Source organism: Anolis sagrei, chromosome 5 (assembly GCF_037176765.1).
Source record: "Anolis sagrei isolate rAnoSag1 chromosome 5, rAnoSag1.mat, whole genome shotgun sequence".
Classification (NCBI taxonomy): Eukaryota; Metazoa; Chordata; class Lepidosauria; order Squamata; family Dactyloidae; genus Anolis; species Anolis sagrei.
The window spans coordinates 189,129,485-189,150,085 of NC_090025.1; the positions used below are offsets into that span (position 1 = coordinate 189,129,485).

Here is a 20,601-nt window from a genome sequence, read left to right on the forward strand (position 1 = left end):
ATTATTTAAACTGTTATGTTTATTCATATCATGATCTGATCACCATACTCAATATATCCCATATGCATGGGGGTATTGGGGTAATGATACAAAAAGTTTGCTAAGGTAGACCCTCTTTCACTCAGACTCAGCCCCCCCCCCCCCCGAAACTCAGCCCCCCCCCCCCCCGGAACCCCCTCCCGAAAAAAATTCACACCCCCCCCCCCCCCCCCGAAACAAAATCCTGGCTACGGGCTTGGCTGTTGCCATCTATGAAACAGAGGAGGCAGATGTGATGGTGTGTGATGGGGCTATATCACATATTTATAAAGGAGCGACATCACGAGTTGGTAATGTTAAGGTCCAGGCTTCTACACCCGGAACTATAGAAGCTATACTTCTCATTTCTTGGAATTCGAACTTTTCCCCACTCCGCGAGATGAATTTACCACATCAGGGTGTGGTGAATTCATGCCGCAGATTTGTCTATATGGAATTTGATACCCCTTTCCTCTCCACCCCGCCTTGTGAACTTCAAGGTTGCCCTGCTTGTTGAATGTGTGGGGCAAGAGGGGCCTGGAGGTGATGTTTAAAGTTAAATTTGATTCAACTCTCTGCTCCCATCTCCCAAGAGGCAAAATAAAATTGGAAAGGAAGGGAGTGACCTATAGGATATGGAAAACACGGCTAATGAGGACCACCTTTTCCAAAACTTTCTGAGAGCAAAGCAGGGCCATGTGTGTGTGTGTGTGTGTGCCTAAGAGAGCAAATTTGGATAGGCAGTAATAAAAAGGAGAAACGCGAAACCTTTGTCCGGTGCCTTTACACAGACCAAACTCCCAATTAATTTCACGTTCCTCCCCATACGTAGCTTTGCAATGGTGGCTTAAGCCAATGCCCACTTGAGAGTTAAGCTCCCATGAAATCGCAGCCATGTTCGAGGTCACAGCTGTGCCACCCTGTAAAAACCATTTCTCAAAAGTAAAAAAAAAAAAAATCATCTCCAACCCACAAGGCCTGCTTTTCTGCCTTCCTCCCGAGCAAACATGTTCAGAATCAAGTTACGAGACTTTGTAAACTTGTAGGACAACCTGCGTCATCCATCAGAGCTGTCAGTCAGTTTGAACAAGGTTTCTAAGCACACGGATGAACCCTTCGACATTTCATTTCACAAGTGAAAACTGGGACACGGGTGGCCACATGACATCAGAATATGGTCGAAAAGGCAAAAGTTGTAAATGAGGAAAAATAGGCAAGTAAGAAGAGGCTGCAACAGTTTGCTTTGGCCTGAACCTTTTAGGAAGGAGAAGATTCTGCTCCTTTTGCCCTTCTCCCACAACCAACTTACAAATTGAAAGCTACTTTTTGACTTTGGATTTAGCTTATATTAATTGGAGCCCACGGTAACACAGCAGGTTAAACTCCTGAGCCGCTAAACTTGCTGTCCAAAAGGTTGGAGGTTTGAATCTGTGGAGCGGGGTGAGCTCCCACTGTTAGTCCCAGCTTTTGCCAACCTAACAATTTGAAAACATGCAAATGTGAGTAGATCAATAGGTACCGCTTTCACAAAAAAGGTAACAGTATTCCATGCAGTCATGCTGGCCACATAACCTTGGAGGCACCTATGGACAACGCTGGCTCTTCGGCTTAGAAATGGAGATGAGCACCACCTCCTTGAATTGGACATGACTAGACTTAATGTCAGGAGAAACTTTTACCTTTACCTAATTGAAGTAAATTGTGAGCAAAGGGGATAAATGGGAAGATGAGAAAGAAGCTGGGACACTTCAAAAGCAACTGAAAAAGTGAAACAGCAGAGGGTTAATTGGGATTCTCTCTGGCATATATGGAAAGTTGGAAGTTATGCACTTAAACTGAGAATTCAGCTGAAATTAAGGGAGTTAAATTCTACAAGAAGGTAATTTAATGAGCAAAAATTATCAACCACTTCCTATGTGCTCACACAAACACACGCAAAGCAACTAATGTAATAAATACAAGAAGGTAACACCAAGAGGACATGAAAACCAACATTGAGTATTGAGATGTGTGGGTGGGGATCCCCAAGTTTCCTTATTATATGAGCACTTGTGAAAAAACAGAGGGCCCTTCCACACAGCTATATAACACAAAATATCAAGGCAGAAGATTCCTCAATATCTGCTTTGAACTGGGTTATCTGAGTCCACACTGCCATATATTCCAGTTCAAAGCAGATAATGTAGGATTTTATTCAGCTGTGTGGAAGGGGCCCAAGTCTTCTTCTCCACAGTGAGTAGAAAGTGTAAATCTTGTGCAGGTACCCCCAAATTATTCACAATCTTCCACCTCTTTCCATTTCCTGGATCTTTGCAAAACATCTCTTGTTCTCTTCACTGGGAGAACGTTGCTGCAAAGCACACATCATTTCCTCCAGTTCCTCTCTTTGAAAATCAGCAAGTATAAATGGAAAGGACTGGGAAGGGACTGTGAAGCTCTAGTAAATAGCCTGGGATCACTGGATACTCTAATATTGTTCAGGCTAAGCCCCTGGGGCTGTACCATGTCAGTGTGGGAGACCAAGTGGAGCCCCTCTAAGCTTGTTCAGTTCTTTCTAAATGGCAGAGCTAGAATAAAATCGGCACTGTGGAACACATTGTCCCTGTATTTTGAGCGGAAAGATTCTGTGCCCTCTCTTTGATTTCTTGGTGGCCTTTGTATTATTGAGTTTGATCCCTGTTGGAAAAGAAAACATGCCTTTCTCTTTGCTTTTTCTAATAATCCGTAGAGCACCCTAGCTGGGCCAAGCATGCTTTTGGCCTGGATTTCTACTCAAAACCCAGTCGCTCAACCAAATTATCCCCCTCCAGACCTCTTTTGCTCACATCCTAGAGTTAACTCATTTCCAAAGGAAAATAACGAAGAATCCATTAAGGACCCCTACCTGTGCTGGAACGTGCTTTAGGTCTGGATTTGCACCCGAAGCCGGTCGGCGATCCTCCTAGGAGGCTGCTAGGAGGGAAAAGTCCAGAGCCATATTCAGGGACGTAGGATGGGTAGGTGGTGATGGGGTGATGAGCTGAGGAAGAGGCGGCTCCTAGCGAAGCCATGCTGCTCCGGGAATGAGAAGACTCCAGCTTCATGGTGTCGGCCAAAGACACCTGGTACTTTATGCACTCCTTCTCCTCTTGCCGACTGGATCCCGTGGAACCCGGAGTGGAGATGGAGGGATCCGGGGAGACATCTTTGGGAGGGGTCGGCGGGAAGGTGAAGAGGTGTGGGCTGGAGTGGCCTGCCGACAAAGAGGAGGAGGAAGCCGGAGGGTAGACGGAGAGGGGTCCAGGCGAGCCGTGGTGGATGGGGGTCTTGGAGAAGGGGCTCAGGTTCCATGGGGAGGTGCCGTGGTGGTGGCTTCCCAGGGCTTTGCTCCCATCCAGCCAAGGGAGGGAACTGTGCAGCAAGGGCGGGCGGCACACCTGGCCACCTGCTAGGACAGAAGGTGAAGAAGGTCCACATTAGTTGTCTCCTCTCTTCCCAATGAGAAGATCAAGAGATTAACAGAATTCAGGTGGGGATCTAAGGGACAAACCCATTCTCTCATCCTTTGGAAGACTCAAGATCAGGGGCTACCCAAAGGGGATTTCATTTGACAGAGGGCTTCTCCTTCTCAAGTGGGAAGATCAAGAGATGAACAGTCCTCAGGCAGGGATCTAACAGACAACCCCATTCTCTCATCCTTTGGAAGACTCAAGATCAGGGGCTACCCAAAGGGGATTTCATTTGCCAGCTGACTTCTCCTTCTCCAATGGAAGATCAAGAGAGGAACAGACTTCAGGCAGGGATCTAATGGACAACCTCAGCGGCTGAAGGGGGAAAGGAAAGGGCCTGAGACTGTTAAGAGTTGTGGGAGTTGAAGTCCAAGTTTGCCCATGCCTATTTTGGAGCATCCAAATGCTGGGTTCCTTGCCTCCATGAGCCACTGCCACCATTGATATTATCAATATTGCTAATATTATTATTGCAACTACTATACTTGGGGCAGACATATATCAGTAGTAAATATGCTACATTTTGTTTTGTTTTGCTTTGCTTTGAAGGTTTTTTTGGATTTCAGTTTGAAGGTTATCTACTCCCGTTTGTTTTTAATATACTGACTCGGTTAAAGTCGCCCACAGAAAAATGATTTGCTTTTTTGATAAATATGCTTAGATCAGCGAGGTATTCAAAAATGAAACTGACTTTTTTTCAAACTATCATTGCATACAGAAGTCAGATGGATTGATCATCGGTTGCTATTTTGCACAAATTAAATTCAGATAAACAGGATGGGTATTATTGTAAAGCAGTGTTTCATAATATTTTCTGTTGGTCATTAGGGTTCTGTGTGGGAAGTTTGGCCCAATTCTATCGTTGGTGGGGTTCAGAATGTTCTTTGATTGTAGGTGAACTATAAATCCCAGCAACTACAACTCCCAAAAGTTAAGATCTATTTTCCCCAACCTCCACCAGTGTTCACATTTGGGCATATTGAGTATTTGCACCAAGTTTGATCCAGATCCATCATTGTTTGAGTCCAAAGTGCTCTTTGGATGTAGGTGAACTACAACTCCAAAACTCAAGGTCAATGCCCACCAAACACTTCCAGTATTTTCTGTTGGTCATGGGAGTTCTGTGTGCCAAGTTTGGTTCAATTCTATCATTGCTGGGGTTCAGAATGCTCTTTGATTGTAGGTGACCCATAAATCCCAGCAACTACAACTCCCAAATGACAAAATCAATCCGTCCCCAACCCTACCAGTATTCAAAGTTGGGCATATTGGGTATTTGTGCCAAATTTGGTCCAGTGAATGAAAATACATCCTGCATATCAGATATTTACATGACGATTCATAACAGTAGCAAAATTACAGTTGTGAAGTAGCAAGGAAAATTACTTTATGGTTGGGGGTCACCAACCATTAAGGGGTTGCAGCATTAGGAAAATTGAGAAACACTGTTGTAAAGTATCATGGTCTGAGTGCTGGACTATGCCTCAAGAACAAGGTTTGAATCCTCACTCAGCCAGGAAACATTCTCTGTCTCAGAAAACCCTATAGTAAGGTCACCGTAAGTCAGAAAGGATTTGAAGGCATGCAAAAATAGAAACATGTCTAAGTCCCTGCCAACACTCAAGTCTCATATTTCTTACGTCGGAAGTGTGTCTTACTGGAATAAAAGAAAATTAAGTCATATTTATATGTTTTAAGGTTCGGGGTCTCATGTAAATACCTGGCCATAAGCCCTACTTAAACCTCACCTAAACTTCAATGGGGAAAGACATTATTTCAATTTCCCTGGAATATTCCGATGGAATATATTCCTGCGGCAAACCAAACATTTCAAAGCACATTTTCCTAGTTCCAACAGACCTCACTACCTCTGAGGATGCTTGCCATAGATGCAGGTGAAACGTCAGGAGAGAATGCCTCTAGAACATGGCCACATAGCCCAAAAAAACCTACAACAACCCATTTCAAAGCACACTTCGAATATTTGATATTTCAGACTAATCTACTTCAATGGGACTTCCTTCACACTAGATATGCTTAGAACTTTGCTTGGAATTTAAACCTTTGGTCCTGTTATGTTTGACACAGAAACATAACCCATTCAGTGGGTTGCTGTGAGTTTTCTGAGCTGTATGTCTATGTTCCAGAAGCATTCTCTCCTGGTGTTTCACCCACATCTATGGCAGGCAGAGGTTGCAAGGTATATTGGGAACTAGACAAGGGAGGTTTATATATCTGTTGAAGGTCCAGGGAAAACGCACAAAAACCCAGTGATTCTGGCTATGAAAGCCTTCAACAGCACATAATCCATTCAAGTTTAATGGGTCCGATTTCGCTCAGAATTGCAACCTCACTTAGACATAACTGCTGCTGAAATAAGCTTTTCCTACACCTCTTTAAGAATACATTTACTTGAGGATATGATCCTCATATATTCTTGGATGTTTTAAGGCTTCTTTGTACCATAGGTTTGAAGCAAAATCGTAAACATTTGGAAGTTAGGACCGGAATGAACACCTCCCTTTTAGTAGTCGTGCCAACTTTTCAGCTAGATCAGGTAGCTGTGCTTTTTTAACAGCAGTGTATTCTGTAAGATCTTTACAAGAAGGCATTCTTGGGACATATTGCCCAGTTTGTAAGGAAGCAAACTCCATTTGCCAATCTCAACCAATCTGGTTGAAGGCAGAAGAGCACTCCAGATCACTATTCTTTCTGATCAGTTGGCAACCTAACTTTCCCAAAGGAGGGGACTACAGACTCTGTCTGCTTCAGAGAGGCTTTCCTTTCATCTGAGGTCTCTTTTACACTTATATCAGTGCGATCCCATATTAACATATAATAACATGTGTAGATTTAAGGGGACTTGAGTTCTCTAACTTTTAAATGCCCCAAGAAACTGCTATCATTGTATGGGGACAAAGTGATTTTCATATCTATGTAAAAATGACAGATTTTTTTCAAGACTCTGGACTAGAAGTGGATGCTGGTGGGATGCTGGGAGTTGTTGTCCTTTCTTTCAAATACCTGTTTTCAGTAGATCCACCCAACTTTTTAAAAACTGAGAATGATAAAAGTGACTCAAACTCAGGGCCCTTCCGCACAGCCATATAACCCAGAACATCAAGGGAGAAAATCCCACAATATCTGCTTTGAACTGGATTATCTGAGTCCACACTGCCATATATTCCAGTTCAAAGCAGGAAATGTGGGATTTTATTCAGCTGTGTCAAGGGGGCTCAGAGCTTAGTAAAACCCTGTAATTACTTGGCTCTTTCAGCCAGCTTGGTCAGTGGCCCCTGCCCTCATTTGTCTGAGGGAAACTGGGAGTTGTAGTCCCAAAAAAGAGCAGTATTCCCAATTCTGAATCCCATTCCCCTTCCCCAAAAAACATCCTAATTGCAGGTGCCCCACAAATTCAAATAGTTATATATCATGACTGTAGATAAATAGATAGATAGACATAAATACATAGAAGGCTAGAAGGATAGATAGATAGATAGATAGATGGATGGATGGATGGATGGAAGGAAGGATGGAAGGAAGGAAGGATGGAAGGATGGAAGGAAGGAAGGATGGAAGGATGGAAGGATGGAAGGATGGAAGGATGGATAGAAGAACAGAAGGATCGAAAGCTAAATGGATATATGGATTGGATAGAAGGAAGGAAGGATGGATGGATAGATAGATAGATAGATAGACAGATAGAGGGATAGAAGGATAGATAGATAGATAGATAGATAGATGGATGGATGGATGGATGGATGGATGGATGGATGGATGGATAGATAGATAGATAGATAGATAGATAGATCAAAAGATAGATGGATGGATGGATGGATGGATGGATGGGTAGATAGATAGATAGATAGATAGATAGATAGAGGAATAAGAAGGATAGATAGATAGATAGATAGATAGATAGATAGATAGATGGATGGATGGATGGATGGATGGATGGATGGATGGATGGATAGAAGGATAGATAGAAGGATAGATAGAAGGATAGATAGAAGGATAGAAAGATCGAAAGATAGATGGACAAAAGGAAGGAGGGAAGGATAGATAGATAATCAGCCCTGGTTAAATCTCTACACACACACACACAAATATCTATCCATTTGTTCATCTATCTATCTATCTATCTATCTAGCCATCTCCTGGTTAATTCCTCTGGTGTGAAACCCCTTTTGTGACCGGAAGTGGGAGCCAAGCCCAATTGTCGGGAGATGAAAGGGATTGCGTCCAGCTTGGAGGGGGCGGGTGACCCATCTCTTGCCCTGTGTCGCAAGGCCTCGAATAGCAGAATAGCAGCCGGGCAAGGCGAGGACGGGCTGGGGATGAAGGCTGCGCTCTTGCTCAATGCCTCCAACTCGGGCAGGAACTCCCGGCTTTTAACTTCCCAAGAAAACTTCTCTCCCTCTCCAAAGAATAGGTTTTTCCCAGCTGCTATTATTTCTCTGTAGCGACTTCTGTCTCCAAGGGTGCATCTACACGAGGAATGGGCAAACTTGAGCCCTCCAGGTGTTTTGGACTCCAACTCCCACCATTCCTTACAGCCTCAGGCCCTTTCCTTTCCCCCCCCCCCCCCTCAGCCTCTTAAGCGGACGAAGAGGAGGAGAAGGAGAGAAGGAAGAAGGAGAGAAGAACAGAGAGAAAGAGAAGGAAGGAAAGGAGGGAAAGATAAAGCAGGAGAGAAAGAGGCGGAAAGAATAGGACAAAGGGGGCTGGGAAAGACGAGAGAGAAGAGAAGGAAGGAGGAGAGAAAAGAAGAGAAAGAGAAAAGAAGAAAGGAGAGAGAGAAAGGAGGAGAAAGATGGAAATAAAGGGAGAAAAGGAGAGAAGAGGAGAAAGGAGGAGAGAAAGAAGAAGAGAATGGAGAGGAAGAGAAGGAAAGGAGAGAGAGATAAGGAGAGGAAAAGGAGGAGAGAAAGAGGTGGAAAGAATAGGAGAAAAGGAGCTGGGAAAGAAGAGAGAGAAGAGGAGGACGGTGGGGAGAAAGAAGGAAAGAAAGAGAAGGGAAGAAAGGAGAGAGAGATAAAGAAGGAGAGAAAGAGAAGGAAAGAAAGGGAGAAAGAGGGAGAGGGGAAAGGATGAGAGAATGAAGGAGAGGAGAATGGAGAGAAAGAGAAGGGAAGAAAGGAGGGAAAGATAAAGAAGGAGAGAAAAAGAGAAAGGAGGAGAGAAAGAGGCGGGAAGAATAGGAGAAAGGGGGCTGGGAAAGAAGAGAGAGAAGAGAAAGAAGGAGAGAAAGAGAAGGGAAGAAAGGAGAGAGATAAGGAAGGAGAGAAGGGAAGAAAAGGAGAAAAAGAGAGAGGGGAAAGGATGAGAGAAAGAAGGAGAGGAGAATGAAGAGAAAGAGAAGGGAAGAAATAAGGGAGAGATAAAGGAGAGAAAAAGAGAAAGGAGGAGAGAAAGAGGCGGAAAGAATAGGAGAAAGGGGCTGGGAAAGAAGAGATAGAAGAGGAGGAAGAAGGAGAGAAAGAGAAGGGAAGAAAAGAGGGAGAAAGGAGGAGTGGAGAAAGAAAGACAGAAAAAGAAGGAAAGAAAGGGAGAAAGAAGGAGAGGAGAAAGGATGAGAGAAAGAAGGAAAAGAGAAGTGAGAGAAAGATAAAGGTAGAAAGGAGAGAGAAAGGAGGTGAGGAGAGAATGGAAGGGCCTGAGGCTGTTAGGAATGGTGGGAGCTGAAGTCCAAAACACCTGGAGGGCCCAAGTTTACCCATGCCTGGTCTACACTATAGAATGAATACAGTTTGCCACCACTTCGGTCTGCCATGGCTCAGTGCTCTGCCACCCTGAGATGCGTAATCTTGCAAAATCTTGAGCCTTCTCTTCCCAAGAGTGCTGGGGTCCCTCACCAAACTACAATCCCCAGGATTCAAAGCAGTTCAAGAGGTGCCCAACTACATCCATTCTACAATGCACAGACCCTTTTGTTTTCCGCTTGGGAATCTATTCTTCAGCTGAGCTCCATGCCAAGGAAACAACCCTCTCGTCTCTTCTTTCTTTCTTTTTTTCCCACCCTGACATCTTTCACAATTCCAGCAGCCCCGAGGCCAAGACGTGACGCCTCTTTTTCCCCGAGTTATATTTTCAAACGGTCGCAATGTTAATATCCTGGGCTTTTTCCCCCCTCTTCTTTCTCCCTTCATTCTCCAATTGGCGAAACATTCTCTCCTTCCCTGCCTCTCCCACTAAGGTTTCCCAATCACTCTCCAAAGAGGCCATTGTGACTTTTCGCCGGTGATATTGTGAAGGGGAAGAACTCGAAATGACCGTTTTGTTGTCATTTCAAAAAGAAAACTCAAGGCGTGGAGGGGAAAAACAGTTTCCACGAAAAACAGTTTCCACGCGCTCCACGGCGGCTACGAAGGCAAAGCCCTTCAATCCGAAAATATGACTCCCTTAAGGAAAATCGCACCGGATTGCGCTAGAGAATGAATCCACTTTAAATCCGGTTTCTGCCTCCTGCAGAATTCTGGGGTTTGTGGTTGAGTGAGGCTCTTCAAGGCTCCTCCCTAAACTACAAACCCCAGAATTCTGCAAGAGGCAACAACCGGATTTAAAGTGGGTTTTTTCTCTAGTGTGATGACGCTGCACAACAATAGAAGGAGTTTTAATGCGCTTTCCTGTACTCGGATCTGGGCCCTTTACGTTTCCACCCGTGTTTTTATATTTACAGCAGCGAGTTGGAGGCGGCAACCTTTCCTTCCCCGGCTTGAACTGGTTTCCTCGAGAGTAAACCTCCTTGAGCCTCCCTTTGAGTCATTTTGGAGGATTGGCAACTCTTTTTAATGAATGGCCTCGCTTTGCAAAGTTTCCCAAATCCAAGATTTAGGATTTGCCTCCCTCCCTACACTCTTCTCTTCCAAACACACACACACTCGTATATTTTCACAATATATGAAACTGGGAGCTACACAACCCTGCACTGGGAGGCCCACGAATACATACATCGGATTGTGTATCGCCCTGTTTCATATATTTGGTTGTATATCTCTCAAATAGTTCTTTTGGCATTTCCCAAATCCAAGATTTAGGATTTGCCTCCCTACACTCTTCTCTTCCAAACACACACACACTCGTATATTTTCACAATATATGAAATAGGGAGCTACACAACCCTGCACTGGGAAGCCCACGAATACATACATCAGATTGTGTATCGCCCTGTCTCATATTTGGTTGTATATCCCTCAAATTCATATACATATATACACACAAAATACATTATACATATCTCACACAAGCAAATATGAATCTGGGAGATACACAGCCCAATATATTATATTATATTATATTATATTATATTATATTATATTATATTATATTACTAGCCATCCCCTGCCACACGTTGCTGTGGCTCAGTCTGTGTATATGTGTTTTGGGTGTACATATATATATATTTGTGTGTATGTAGCACATATTTTCACAATATATGAAATAGGGAGCTACACAACCCTACACTGGGAGGCCCACGAATACACACATCGGATTGTGTATCACCCTGTCTCATATTTGGTTGTATAGCTCTCAAATTCATATACATATATACACACAAAATACATTATACATATTGCACACAACCAAATATAAAACTGGGAGATACACAGCTCAATATATTATATTATATTACTAGCCATCCCCTGCCACACTTTGCTGTGGCTCAGTTTGTGTATATGTGTATTGTATGTACATAAATATTTGTGTGTATGTGGTTTTGCGCATGTGTTGTAACGTATTTATATATATATATATATATAGCTGTGTTTTTCAGTGTTTTTATGAGTGATGGTCACTCGTTGGCCTGAGAGGTGTATTGTGTCCAAATTTGGTGTCAATTCGTCCAGTAGTTTTTGATTTATGTGAATCCCACAAACAAACATTACATTTTTATTTATGTAGATATTATATTGTATTGTATTGTATGCGTGCACTTCCCAATTTAGGGTTGGATATTTCAAATGTTGCCTATGTATGTAACTAAATACATACAGGGTTGTGTATCTCCCTGTTTGATATTTAATTAATTAATTATGTAATTAATTAATTAATTAATTTGAACTGGATTATCTGAGGCTCCTTCCACACAGCTGAATAAAATCCCACATTTTCTGCTCTGAACTGGGATATATGGCAGTGTGGACTCAGGGCCTTTCCACACAGCCCTATATATATTCCGGAATATCAAGGCAGAAAATCCTACAATATCTGCTTTGAACTGGGTTATCTGAATCATAGAATCAAAGAGTTGGAAGAGACCTCATGGGCCATCCAGTCCAACTCCATTCTGCCAAGAAGCAGAATTGCATTCAAATCACAAATAAGGTGGGATTTTCTGACTTGATATTCTGGGACAAAGGCCTAAATACTCTGGAGCTGAGAATCATAAAATCCATCCTTTGGGTAAGTCTACCAGTGTTTGGGGGTCCTTTGATGGGAACTCAGACCTCCATTCTGACTGAAGCAACCCCATGGACTGAGAGAGGATTTAAAAAGTCTATCTCAGGACACTCCCTTGATCACCCCCCCCCTTTTAAATTTTACTAAACCTAGTTTGTGTTTTATGAGGTCTTACATATTATTGGTTTTACTGTTCTAATACAATTTACTGTTATATGTTTTTCAATGTGTTACTTTGTAACCTTTGTAAGTCCCCGGGAGTGCCTTGGAGGAAATGAAGGATATAATAATAATAATAATAATAATAATAATAATAATAATAATAGGTTAGAACTGCAAGCCTAACAGCCAACCTGAGCCGCCCCCAAAGCCTTTTTCTTCCCAGATCTTAACAGGGTCCGGCTGAGGTGGCCAGGAGCAGGGGAAACATAGCACACGCTCCCCTGTCCGTCCACACACATTTTAGTCACGCTCTGGTTCTCATTCCCGGGCCTTTCTCTCGGTATGAGCAGTTTATCAAATCGGCAAGAGCTGAGATTAGCAAAGCAGGGCAGGATGGATAGAAAAGGGCCAGGGAAAAAGATTCCAGGCACGGACAAACATGGGCCCTCCATGTGTTTTGGACTTCAACTCCTACAATTCCTAGCAGCCTCGGGCTCTTTCCTTTCCCCCCTCAGACGCTTAATTATTATTATATGTATATTTAGCCAGGTTGGGATAAACTAAGTCTAACATAGATGATGGATAAAGTGTGTGTGTGTGTATATATATATCCAGATTGTGTGCATCTATTTCATTTTTAATATATATGTATTTTACCAGGATTGAGATATAACTAGGGCTGTGCTAGATAGATCATAGATAGATAGCTCTCAATCCTAGTTATACTTCAACCCTGATTAAATATACACAAATTCAAACAGTCATATATATCACAACTCTAGAGAGAGAGGTAGGGGAACTCTGGTTAAATCTCCAGACTGTTTAATACACACACACAAAATATCTAGTATCTAGCCATCTGATAGATAGGTAGATAAATAGATAGCAACCCTGATTAAATCTCTAGACTGTTTAATATATACATACACACAAATATCTAGTACCTATCCATCTGATTGACAGATAGATAGATAGCAACCCTGATTAAAATTCTATAGACTATTTAATATATGCACATACACAAATATCTAGTATGATCCATCTGATAGATAGATAGCAACCCTGGTTAAAACTCTATACTGTCTAATATATACACATACAAAAATATCTAGGATCTATCCACCAGATAGATAGGTAGATAGATAGCAACCCTGGTAAAATCTCTGGATTGTTTAATATATATACACACACAAACATCTAGTATCTATCCATCTGATAGATAGATAGATAGATAGATAGATAGATAGATAGATAGATAGCAACCCGGTTAAAACTCTATACTGTTTAATATATACACAAGCACAAATATCTAGGCTCTATCCATCTGATAGACAGATAAAAAGAAAAAATATAGAAAGAAAGAAAGAAAGAAAGAAAGAAAGAAAGAAAGAAAGAAAGAAAGAAAGCAACAACCTGGTTAAATCTCTAGATTGTTTAATATATACACATGCACAAATATCTAGGCTCTATCCATCTGATAGATAGAAAGAAAGATAGAAAGATAGAAAGATGATAGAAAGATAGCAACCCTGGTTAAATCTCTAGATTGTTTAATGTATATACACACACAAATATATAGTATCTATCCATCTGATTGATAGATAGCAACTCTGGTTAAAACTATACTGTTTAATATATACACATGAACAAATATCTAGGCTCTATCTATCTGATAGGCAGATAGAAAGAAAAATAGATAGATAGATAGATAGATAGATAGATAGAAAGATAGCAACCCTGGTTAAATCTCTAGATTGTTTAATATATATACACACACAAATATCAAGTTATCTATCCATCTGATAGATAGATACCTGATTAAATCACTAGGCTGTTAATACACATATACCTAATACACATACACAAATACCTAGTGTCTATCGATCTGATAGATAGACTGAAAGATAGATAAATAGCAACCATGGTTAAATCTCTAGATTTGTTTTTATACACACTCACACACACACACATACACACAAATATCTAGTGTCTGTCCATCTGATAGATAGATAAACTGAAATAGCAACCCTGGTTAAATCTCTAGATTGTTTTTATACACACACACACACACAGATATCTAGTGTCTATCCATCTGATAGACAGACTGAAAGATAGACAGAAAGGTAGTTAGATAGATAAATAGCAACCCTGGTTAGATCTCTAGATTGTTTAATATATATATACACACACACACATACACACACACACACATACACACACACTGTATATATAGTATTTATCCATCTGACAGATAGATTGATAGAAACCCTGGTTGAATCTCTAGACTCTGAGGCTGTGGGAGTTGAAGTCCAAAACACCCGGAGAACCCAAGTCTGCCTGTGCCTGACTTAAACCTTCGGAAGACCTGTTCAATATGCCGGGGTCTCCTTCACAGGAGGTTTTGAAACAGAGCCTTGGATGGTGTGTCCCTGCCTGAGAAGGGGTCGGACTGGAGGGTGGCCCTTGGGGTTCCTTTCAACCTTAGGAGGGTGGCCCTGGGGGTCCCTTTGGAGCCTCAGGGTGCCATGCTTGGACTCACCGTGATGGGCGGGCGGGTACCTCTGGACGGTGGCGCGGACGGAGTTGCTGTAGTACGGCGGGACGTGGTTGCCTTGCCCGTCGATGTTAAAAAGTACATCCACTTCGTCGGGGAGCGGGTACTGCGAGGGGTCCATGTAGGAGTGGCCCAGGCCCGGGTGGTGGGCCTCCGGGTGCTGCCCGTTGAGCACGGCCGCGTGGTGGTGGCTCACCCAGCGGGGCTGCTCCGCGCTCACCTCCATCGCCTCCCTTTCCTCGGGGAGGAAAAGCAAGCCCCCAAAAGCCCAGGAAAGAGAGGCAAGGAGGGGAAAGAGAGAAAGAAAGAAAGAAAGAAAGAAAGAAAGAAAGAAAGAAAGAAAGAAAGAAAGGGGGGCTACAAGACCAGGAAAGGAGGAGGAGGAGGAAGAAGAAGGAGCGCCAAAGAGTCCGGAAGATTTGGCACAGAGAAAGGAGAGAGAGAGAGATCAGGAGGAAAGACGTTTCTTAAGAAGGGAGGAAAGAAAAGGAGGAAGGGGGGAAAGGAGAAGGAAGGAACCCCGGTCCTGAGTCTTGGCTTCCTTTTGAGGAGACGCCTCTTCTCTTGGCCTTTGCCTCACCTGCGAAGGTAGGAGAGAAAACAAAAGCGCAAAGAGGGAAAGAAAGAAAGAAAAAAGGGGGAAGTTTGGGTTACAATAATGATGAAGAGGAGGAGAATAATAGCAACCAACTAAACGAGGAAACGGTTTGGAAGGAGCTTTTGGGGTTACAATAATGAGTAGGATGATAACAAAACAATTTCGGAAGGCGCAACTGTTTGGAGAGGGAAAGTCCTTTTCGCTCTCCAAAGCTGGAGAGTTTGGCCCACTTACCTCTCCAAAAAGAAGCAGTTCCGGCTCTTCTTTCTCTTTCGATCTAAAGGCAACGGCTTCGGCATGAACTCGGGGTCCCAAAGCCCCGCCTGACTGCCTCCGATTTGGGGTGCAATCCCCCCCAAAAGGGAACAACACAGAGAGAACTCCTTCGGGGCTGAAGGCGCCTCAAGGAACAGCTCTGCGTAATCCTTCCGCTATCAATATTAATCGCTGATTAATTAATCATTGGCAGAATGGTAAGCTGGGGACGGGTTTGGGGGGTTTGAGGGGGCCCTCTCTCCTCTCCGCCCCCCTTTTGGGGGAGTTAAACCCCCTTCTCTACCCTCTTCCCCCTCCCTCCCAAAGTCTCCAACTTTGGCGCACTTTACGCAGCAGAGTTTATGTATCTCGGAGCATTTTGGAGCAAGACAAGAGGAGAAAAAGGGAAAGGAAGAGGAAGGGGAAGAGAGGAAGGGGATCAAAGGGCGGAAAGGCAGCAAGGGGAGCCTCCCAGCCCCCCGAAAAGACTCAGAAGAGGCGGAAGAGACTCAGAAGAGGAGAAAAGAGGCGCCCCGCCGCTGCGGAAAGCACTCGCTCGCTTGGGGATTGCTCCTCTCCTCCTCCGCCGCTGTGGCTCAGTCCTGTCTTCCTTTGCTGGCTCCCTCCTTCTCTACCCCCTCCTTCCCCTTCTTTCTTTTTTCCTCCTTTCCTCTTTCCTTTCTTTTCTTTCTTTTTTTTTTTTAAAGGGAAGGCATTCTTTCTGAAAGAACCAGGATGGCGCCAGCCGGCTCAGGCTTCACAGACGGCTGTGGCGAGACACAACTTTAAGGAGGTTCCAGTGTCATCAGAGAAGGTGGGGGGGGGGGGGAGTTTGAGAAGGAGGGAGGGAGGGAGTGAGAAAGGGGGAGGAGCCTTTCCTCCAAAGGGGAGGGGCAAGCGCACGGACGCCCACGCGTGGGGAGGGGGGGAGGGGGTGCGCGCATTTCGCTCTCATTGAGGAAGGAAAGGAGGCAGTTCTTCCTTTAAGCCCCTCCATTTCCAAAAGTCAAAACCCATCACCATTCCTGCCACATATATACCAAGCCCTGCCTTGTTTCTTATACTTTTTTTCAGAGCTGGGGAAAGAATGCTAGTATTGTTGGGTTGCTGTGAGTTTTCCGGGCTATCTGGTCATCTTCCAGAAGCATTCTCTCCTGACGTTCCGCCTGCATCTATGGCAGGAATTCCTCAGAGGTTGTGAAACTTCTGGAACATGGCCACAGGTAAAGGGAAGGTTTCTCCTTGACATTAAGACTTTGTGAAACTACAGTTAGGCAGTTAATATCACACTACAGTGTAGATTAATAATAATAATAATAATAATAATAATAATAATAATAATATACGAAATAATATACGAAATCCAGCATATAGATCTCGTTTGCTGTGACATACTGTGTTTTTGTGTCACTATAATAATAATAATAATAATAATAATAATAATAGGTTAAGTTGAAGGTTTCCCCCTGTCATTAGGTCCAGTCTGACTCTGAGGGTTGCTGCTCATCTCCATTTCTAAGCCGAAGAGTAGACACATCCAAGGTCTATGGCAGGCATCCTCAGAGGTTGTGAGGTCTGTTGGAAACTCGGGAAATGACTGGCAGTAAGCAGCCAGACCTTGACACTGCTGGGCTATTCAATGCTAATCAAGGTTGAAACATTCTCAGAAGCCTCCAACAGACAAGAGTTCTTTCTCCCACCCTGGACATGATTCCACAGATATATAAACCCCATTTTCCTAGTTTCCAACTGACCTCTCAACCTCTGAGGAGGACTGCCATAGATGCAGGTGAAATATCAGGAAAGAATGCTTCTGGAACATGGCCATACAGCCCAGAAAACTCACAGCAACCCAGTGATTCTGGACATGAAAGTATAACCCAGAATATCAAGGCAGAAAATCCTGCAATATCTGCTTTGAACTGGGATATCTGAGTCCACACTGCCATATATCCCAGTTCAAAGCAGAAAATGTGGGATTTTATTCAGCTGTGTGGAAGGAGCCTCAGAGATTGTGAGGTATGTTGGAAACTAGGAAAATGGGGTTTATATATCTGTGGAATAATGTCCAGGGTGGGAGAAAGAACTCTTGTCTGATTGAGGCAAGTATGAATGTTGCTATTGCCCACCTTGATTAGCATTGAATGGCCTTGCTGCTTCAAAACTTGGCTATTTTCTGTCTTGGGGATCCTTTGTTGGGATGTGTTAGCTGGCCCTGATTGATTCGTGTCTAGAATTCTCCTTTTTATGAGTTTTGCTCTTTATTTACTGTCCTGATTTTAGTGTTTTTTAAGTACTGGTAGCCATATTTGGTTCCTTTTCATGGTTTCCTCCTTTCTGTTGAAATGGTCCACATGCTTATGGATTTCAATGGCTTCTCTGTGTAGTCTGACATGGTGGTTGTTAGAGTGGTCCAGCATTTCTGTGTTCTCAAATAATATGCTGTGTCCAGGACCACTCTAACACCATCATGTCAGACGACACAGACATTGAAATCCACAAGAAGCATGTGGACAATTTCAACAGAAAGGAGGAAACCATGAACATGAACCAAATCTGGCTACCAGTATTTAAAAAACTCCAAAATCAGGCCAGTAACTAAAGAGCAACACTCAAAAGACAGGGGAATTCAGGACAAAAATTAATCAGAGGCAGCTAACACCTCCCAACAAAGGATTGTCCCAGGCAGGAAGCAGCCAGACCTTGAAGCTGAAAGGCCAGTCAGTGCTAATCAAGGTGTCCAAGTGGACAGTAAATAAAGAGCAACACTCAAAAGACAGGGGAATTCCAGACAAGAATCAATCAGAGCCAGCTAACACCTCCCAACAAAGGATTGCCCCAGGCAGGAAGCAAGCTAAAAGGCCATTCAGTGCTAATCAAGGTGTCCAATTGCAACATTCACACCTGCTTCAAACAGAAGAGAGTTCTTTCTCCCACCCTGGATATATAAACCCCACTTTCCTAGTTTCTAACAGACCTCACAACCTCTGAGGATGCCTGCCATAGATGTAGGCGATACGTCAGGAGAGAATGCTTCCGGAACATGGAAAAACTCCATGTTCTGGCCATGAAAGCCTTCGACAATCTGCTGTTGTTGTTGTTGTTTTTGCTCAAAAGTGTAAGTGCCTCACCAAACTACAAACCCCAAGATTCTCTAGCATTGAGCCCTAGCATTAAAAGTGGTGTCAAACTGCATTAATTCTACAATCTCCCCCTTTCCAAACCTTGGGGTTCCTTCCACACAGCCCTATCACCCAGAATATCAATGTATATATATTAATATATACATTAAATAGAAGGAAGAGTTTGAAAAGGACGGAGTGGATACTCCCCCAGCCAATCAGGAGAGAGAGAAAGCCCTGGGCTCCCCAAATCCTTCCCTGATTGGCTGAGTCCTTGCCATTGGGACTCATTTACTCCTCTCTCTATCTCTCTTCTGTCCATTGAGCCATTGCATCCCCTAGTGGCCTATTCCCAGCCAAGAGTGCATCTACACTGCAGAATTAATGCAGTTTGGCAGCACTTCAACTGCCAGGACTCGGTGCAATGGAATCCTGGGAGTTGAAGTTTGGTGAGGCACCAACACTGTTTGGAAAGGAAGGCTAAAGACTCTGCAAAACTATAACTCGCAGGCTTCCAAAGCATTGAGCCCTGGTGTCAAGTGGAGATTGAATCCCAAGAATTTAAGGGAATGGAAGCAAGATTTAATACTTTTTTAAGACTTCTATTTTTCAGGTGTCGTTTTCTAATCTTTTTTGTTGCAATCCTGGTACTTTCTTTATATAGTTCTGTTTTGTGACTACTTTAGCTATATTGGTAATGAGTGATTGTCTAAAAAAAAGATTATTTTCTTCTGTAATTGAATTCCACCACCACCACCACCCATCAATACTGCTTTTGTGGTTGTCTATACAATAATTAATTGCATTTACTCAGAAGTAACTCGGGATGGATCTTAGCATGTAGAATCAACGCAGTTTGGCACCACAATAACCATGCTGTGGCAATTCAGGAAATTGCAGTTTTCAAAGGTCTTTAGACTTCTCTGCTCAAAAAAAAGTGTTGGTGCCCCCAACAAACTACAAATCCCAGGATCCCATAACACAAAAGCGCTGATGCCCTAGCAAACGACAAATCCCAGGATTTCATAACAGAAAAGCTTTGATGCCCTAACAAACTACATATTCAAGGATTCCCTAACAAAAAAGCGTTGATGCCCCAGCAAACTACAAATCCCAGGATTCCATAACAAAAAAGCGTTGATGCCCTAGCAAACTACAAATTCCAGGATTCCATAACACAAAAGCGTTGATGCCCCCAACAAACTACAAATCCCAGGATTCCATAACACAAAAGGGTTGATGCCCCCAACAAACTACAAATCCCAGGATTCCATAACAGAAAAGAGTTGGTGCCCCCAACAAACTAAAAATCCCAGGATTCAATAACACAAAAGTGTTGATGTCCCAACAAACTACAAATCCCAGGATTCCATAACACAAAAACGTTGATGCCCCCAACAAACTACAAATCCCAGGATTCCATAACACAAAGCGTTGATTCCCTAACAAACTACAAATCCCAGGATTCCATAACATAAAAGCATTGATGCCCCCAGCAAACTTCAAATCCCAGGATTCCATAACACAAAAGCGTTGATGCCCCAACAAACTACAAATCCCAGGGTTTCAGAACAGAAAAGTGTTGATGCCCCAACAAACTACAAATCCCAGGATTCCATAACACAAAAGCGTTAATGCCCTAACAAACTACACATCCCAGAATTCCATAACACAAAAGTGTTGATGCCCCAACAGACTACAAATCCCAGGATTCCATAACAAAAACGTTGATGCCCCAACAAACTACAAATCCCAGGATTCCATAGCACAAAAGCGTTGATCCCCCAGGAAACTACAAATCCCAGGATTCCATAACAATGACCCAGGGCAATTAAACTGCATTAATTCCATGGTTTGGAGGCACCCTTCTCTCTGTAGCCAGGGCTACTCCGAATTGAGTTCATAATGGGCGCTTAGCTGCAATGTATCCCATTGAAGGAAAAGGGATTTATTGACATCCAAGTTTTTTGAAACTGTCCTGAATTTGAAAGCTTGGCTGTTTCA

At 43.2% G+C, this 20,601-nt stretch overlaps 1 protein-coding gene across 7 annotated transcripts in view; it reads right to left on the minus strand.

The window, feature by feature from the left end:
* The window catches only part of GATA3 (GATA binding protein 3), a 100,505-nt gene that overhangs the window by 52,798 nt on the left and 27,106 nt on the right, over positions 1-20,601 (minus strand). For 3 of the 7 annotated variants that reach the window (XM_067469318.1, XM_067469314.1, XM_067469320.1), the window contains exons 1-3: positions 15,455-16,283; positions 14,608-15,202; positions 2,903-3,445 (exon numbers count right to left, since the gene is read on the minus strand). In XM_067469318.1, the coding sequence (XP_067325419.1) occupies positions 2,903-3,445; positions 14,608-14,848 (784 nt within the window). In that variant the 5' untranslated portion in view covers positions 14,849-15,202; positions 15,455-16,283. Of the gene's footprint in view, positions 1-2,902; positions 3,446-14,607; positions 15,203-15,454; positions 16,284-20,601 lie in introns of those variants that run through there. The other 4 variants (XM_067469315.1, XM_067469316.1, XM_067469319.1 and 1 more) reach the window with 3 other exon arrangements.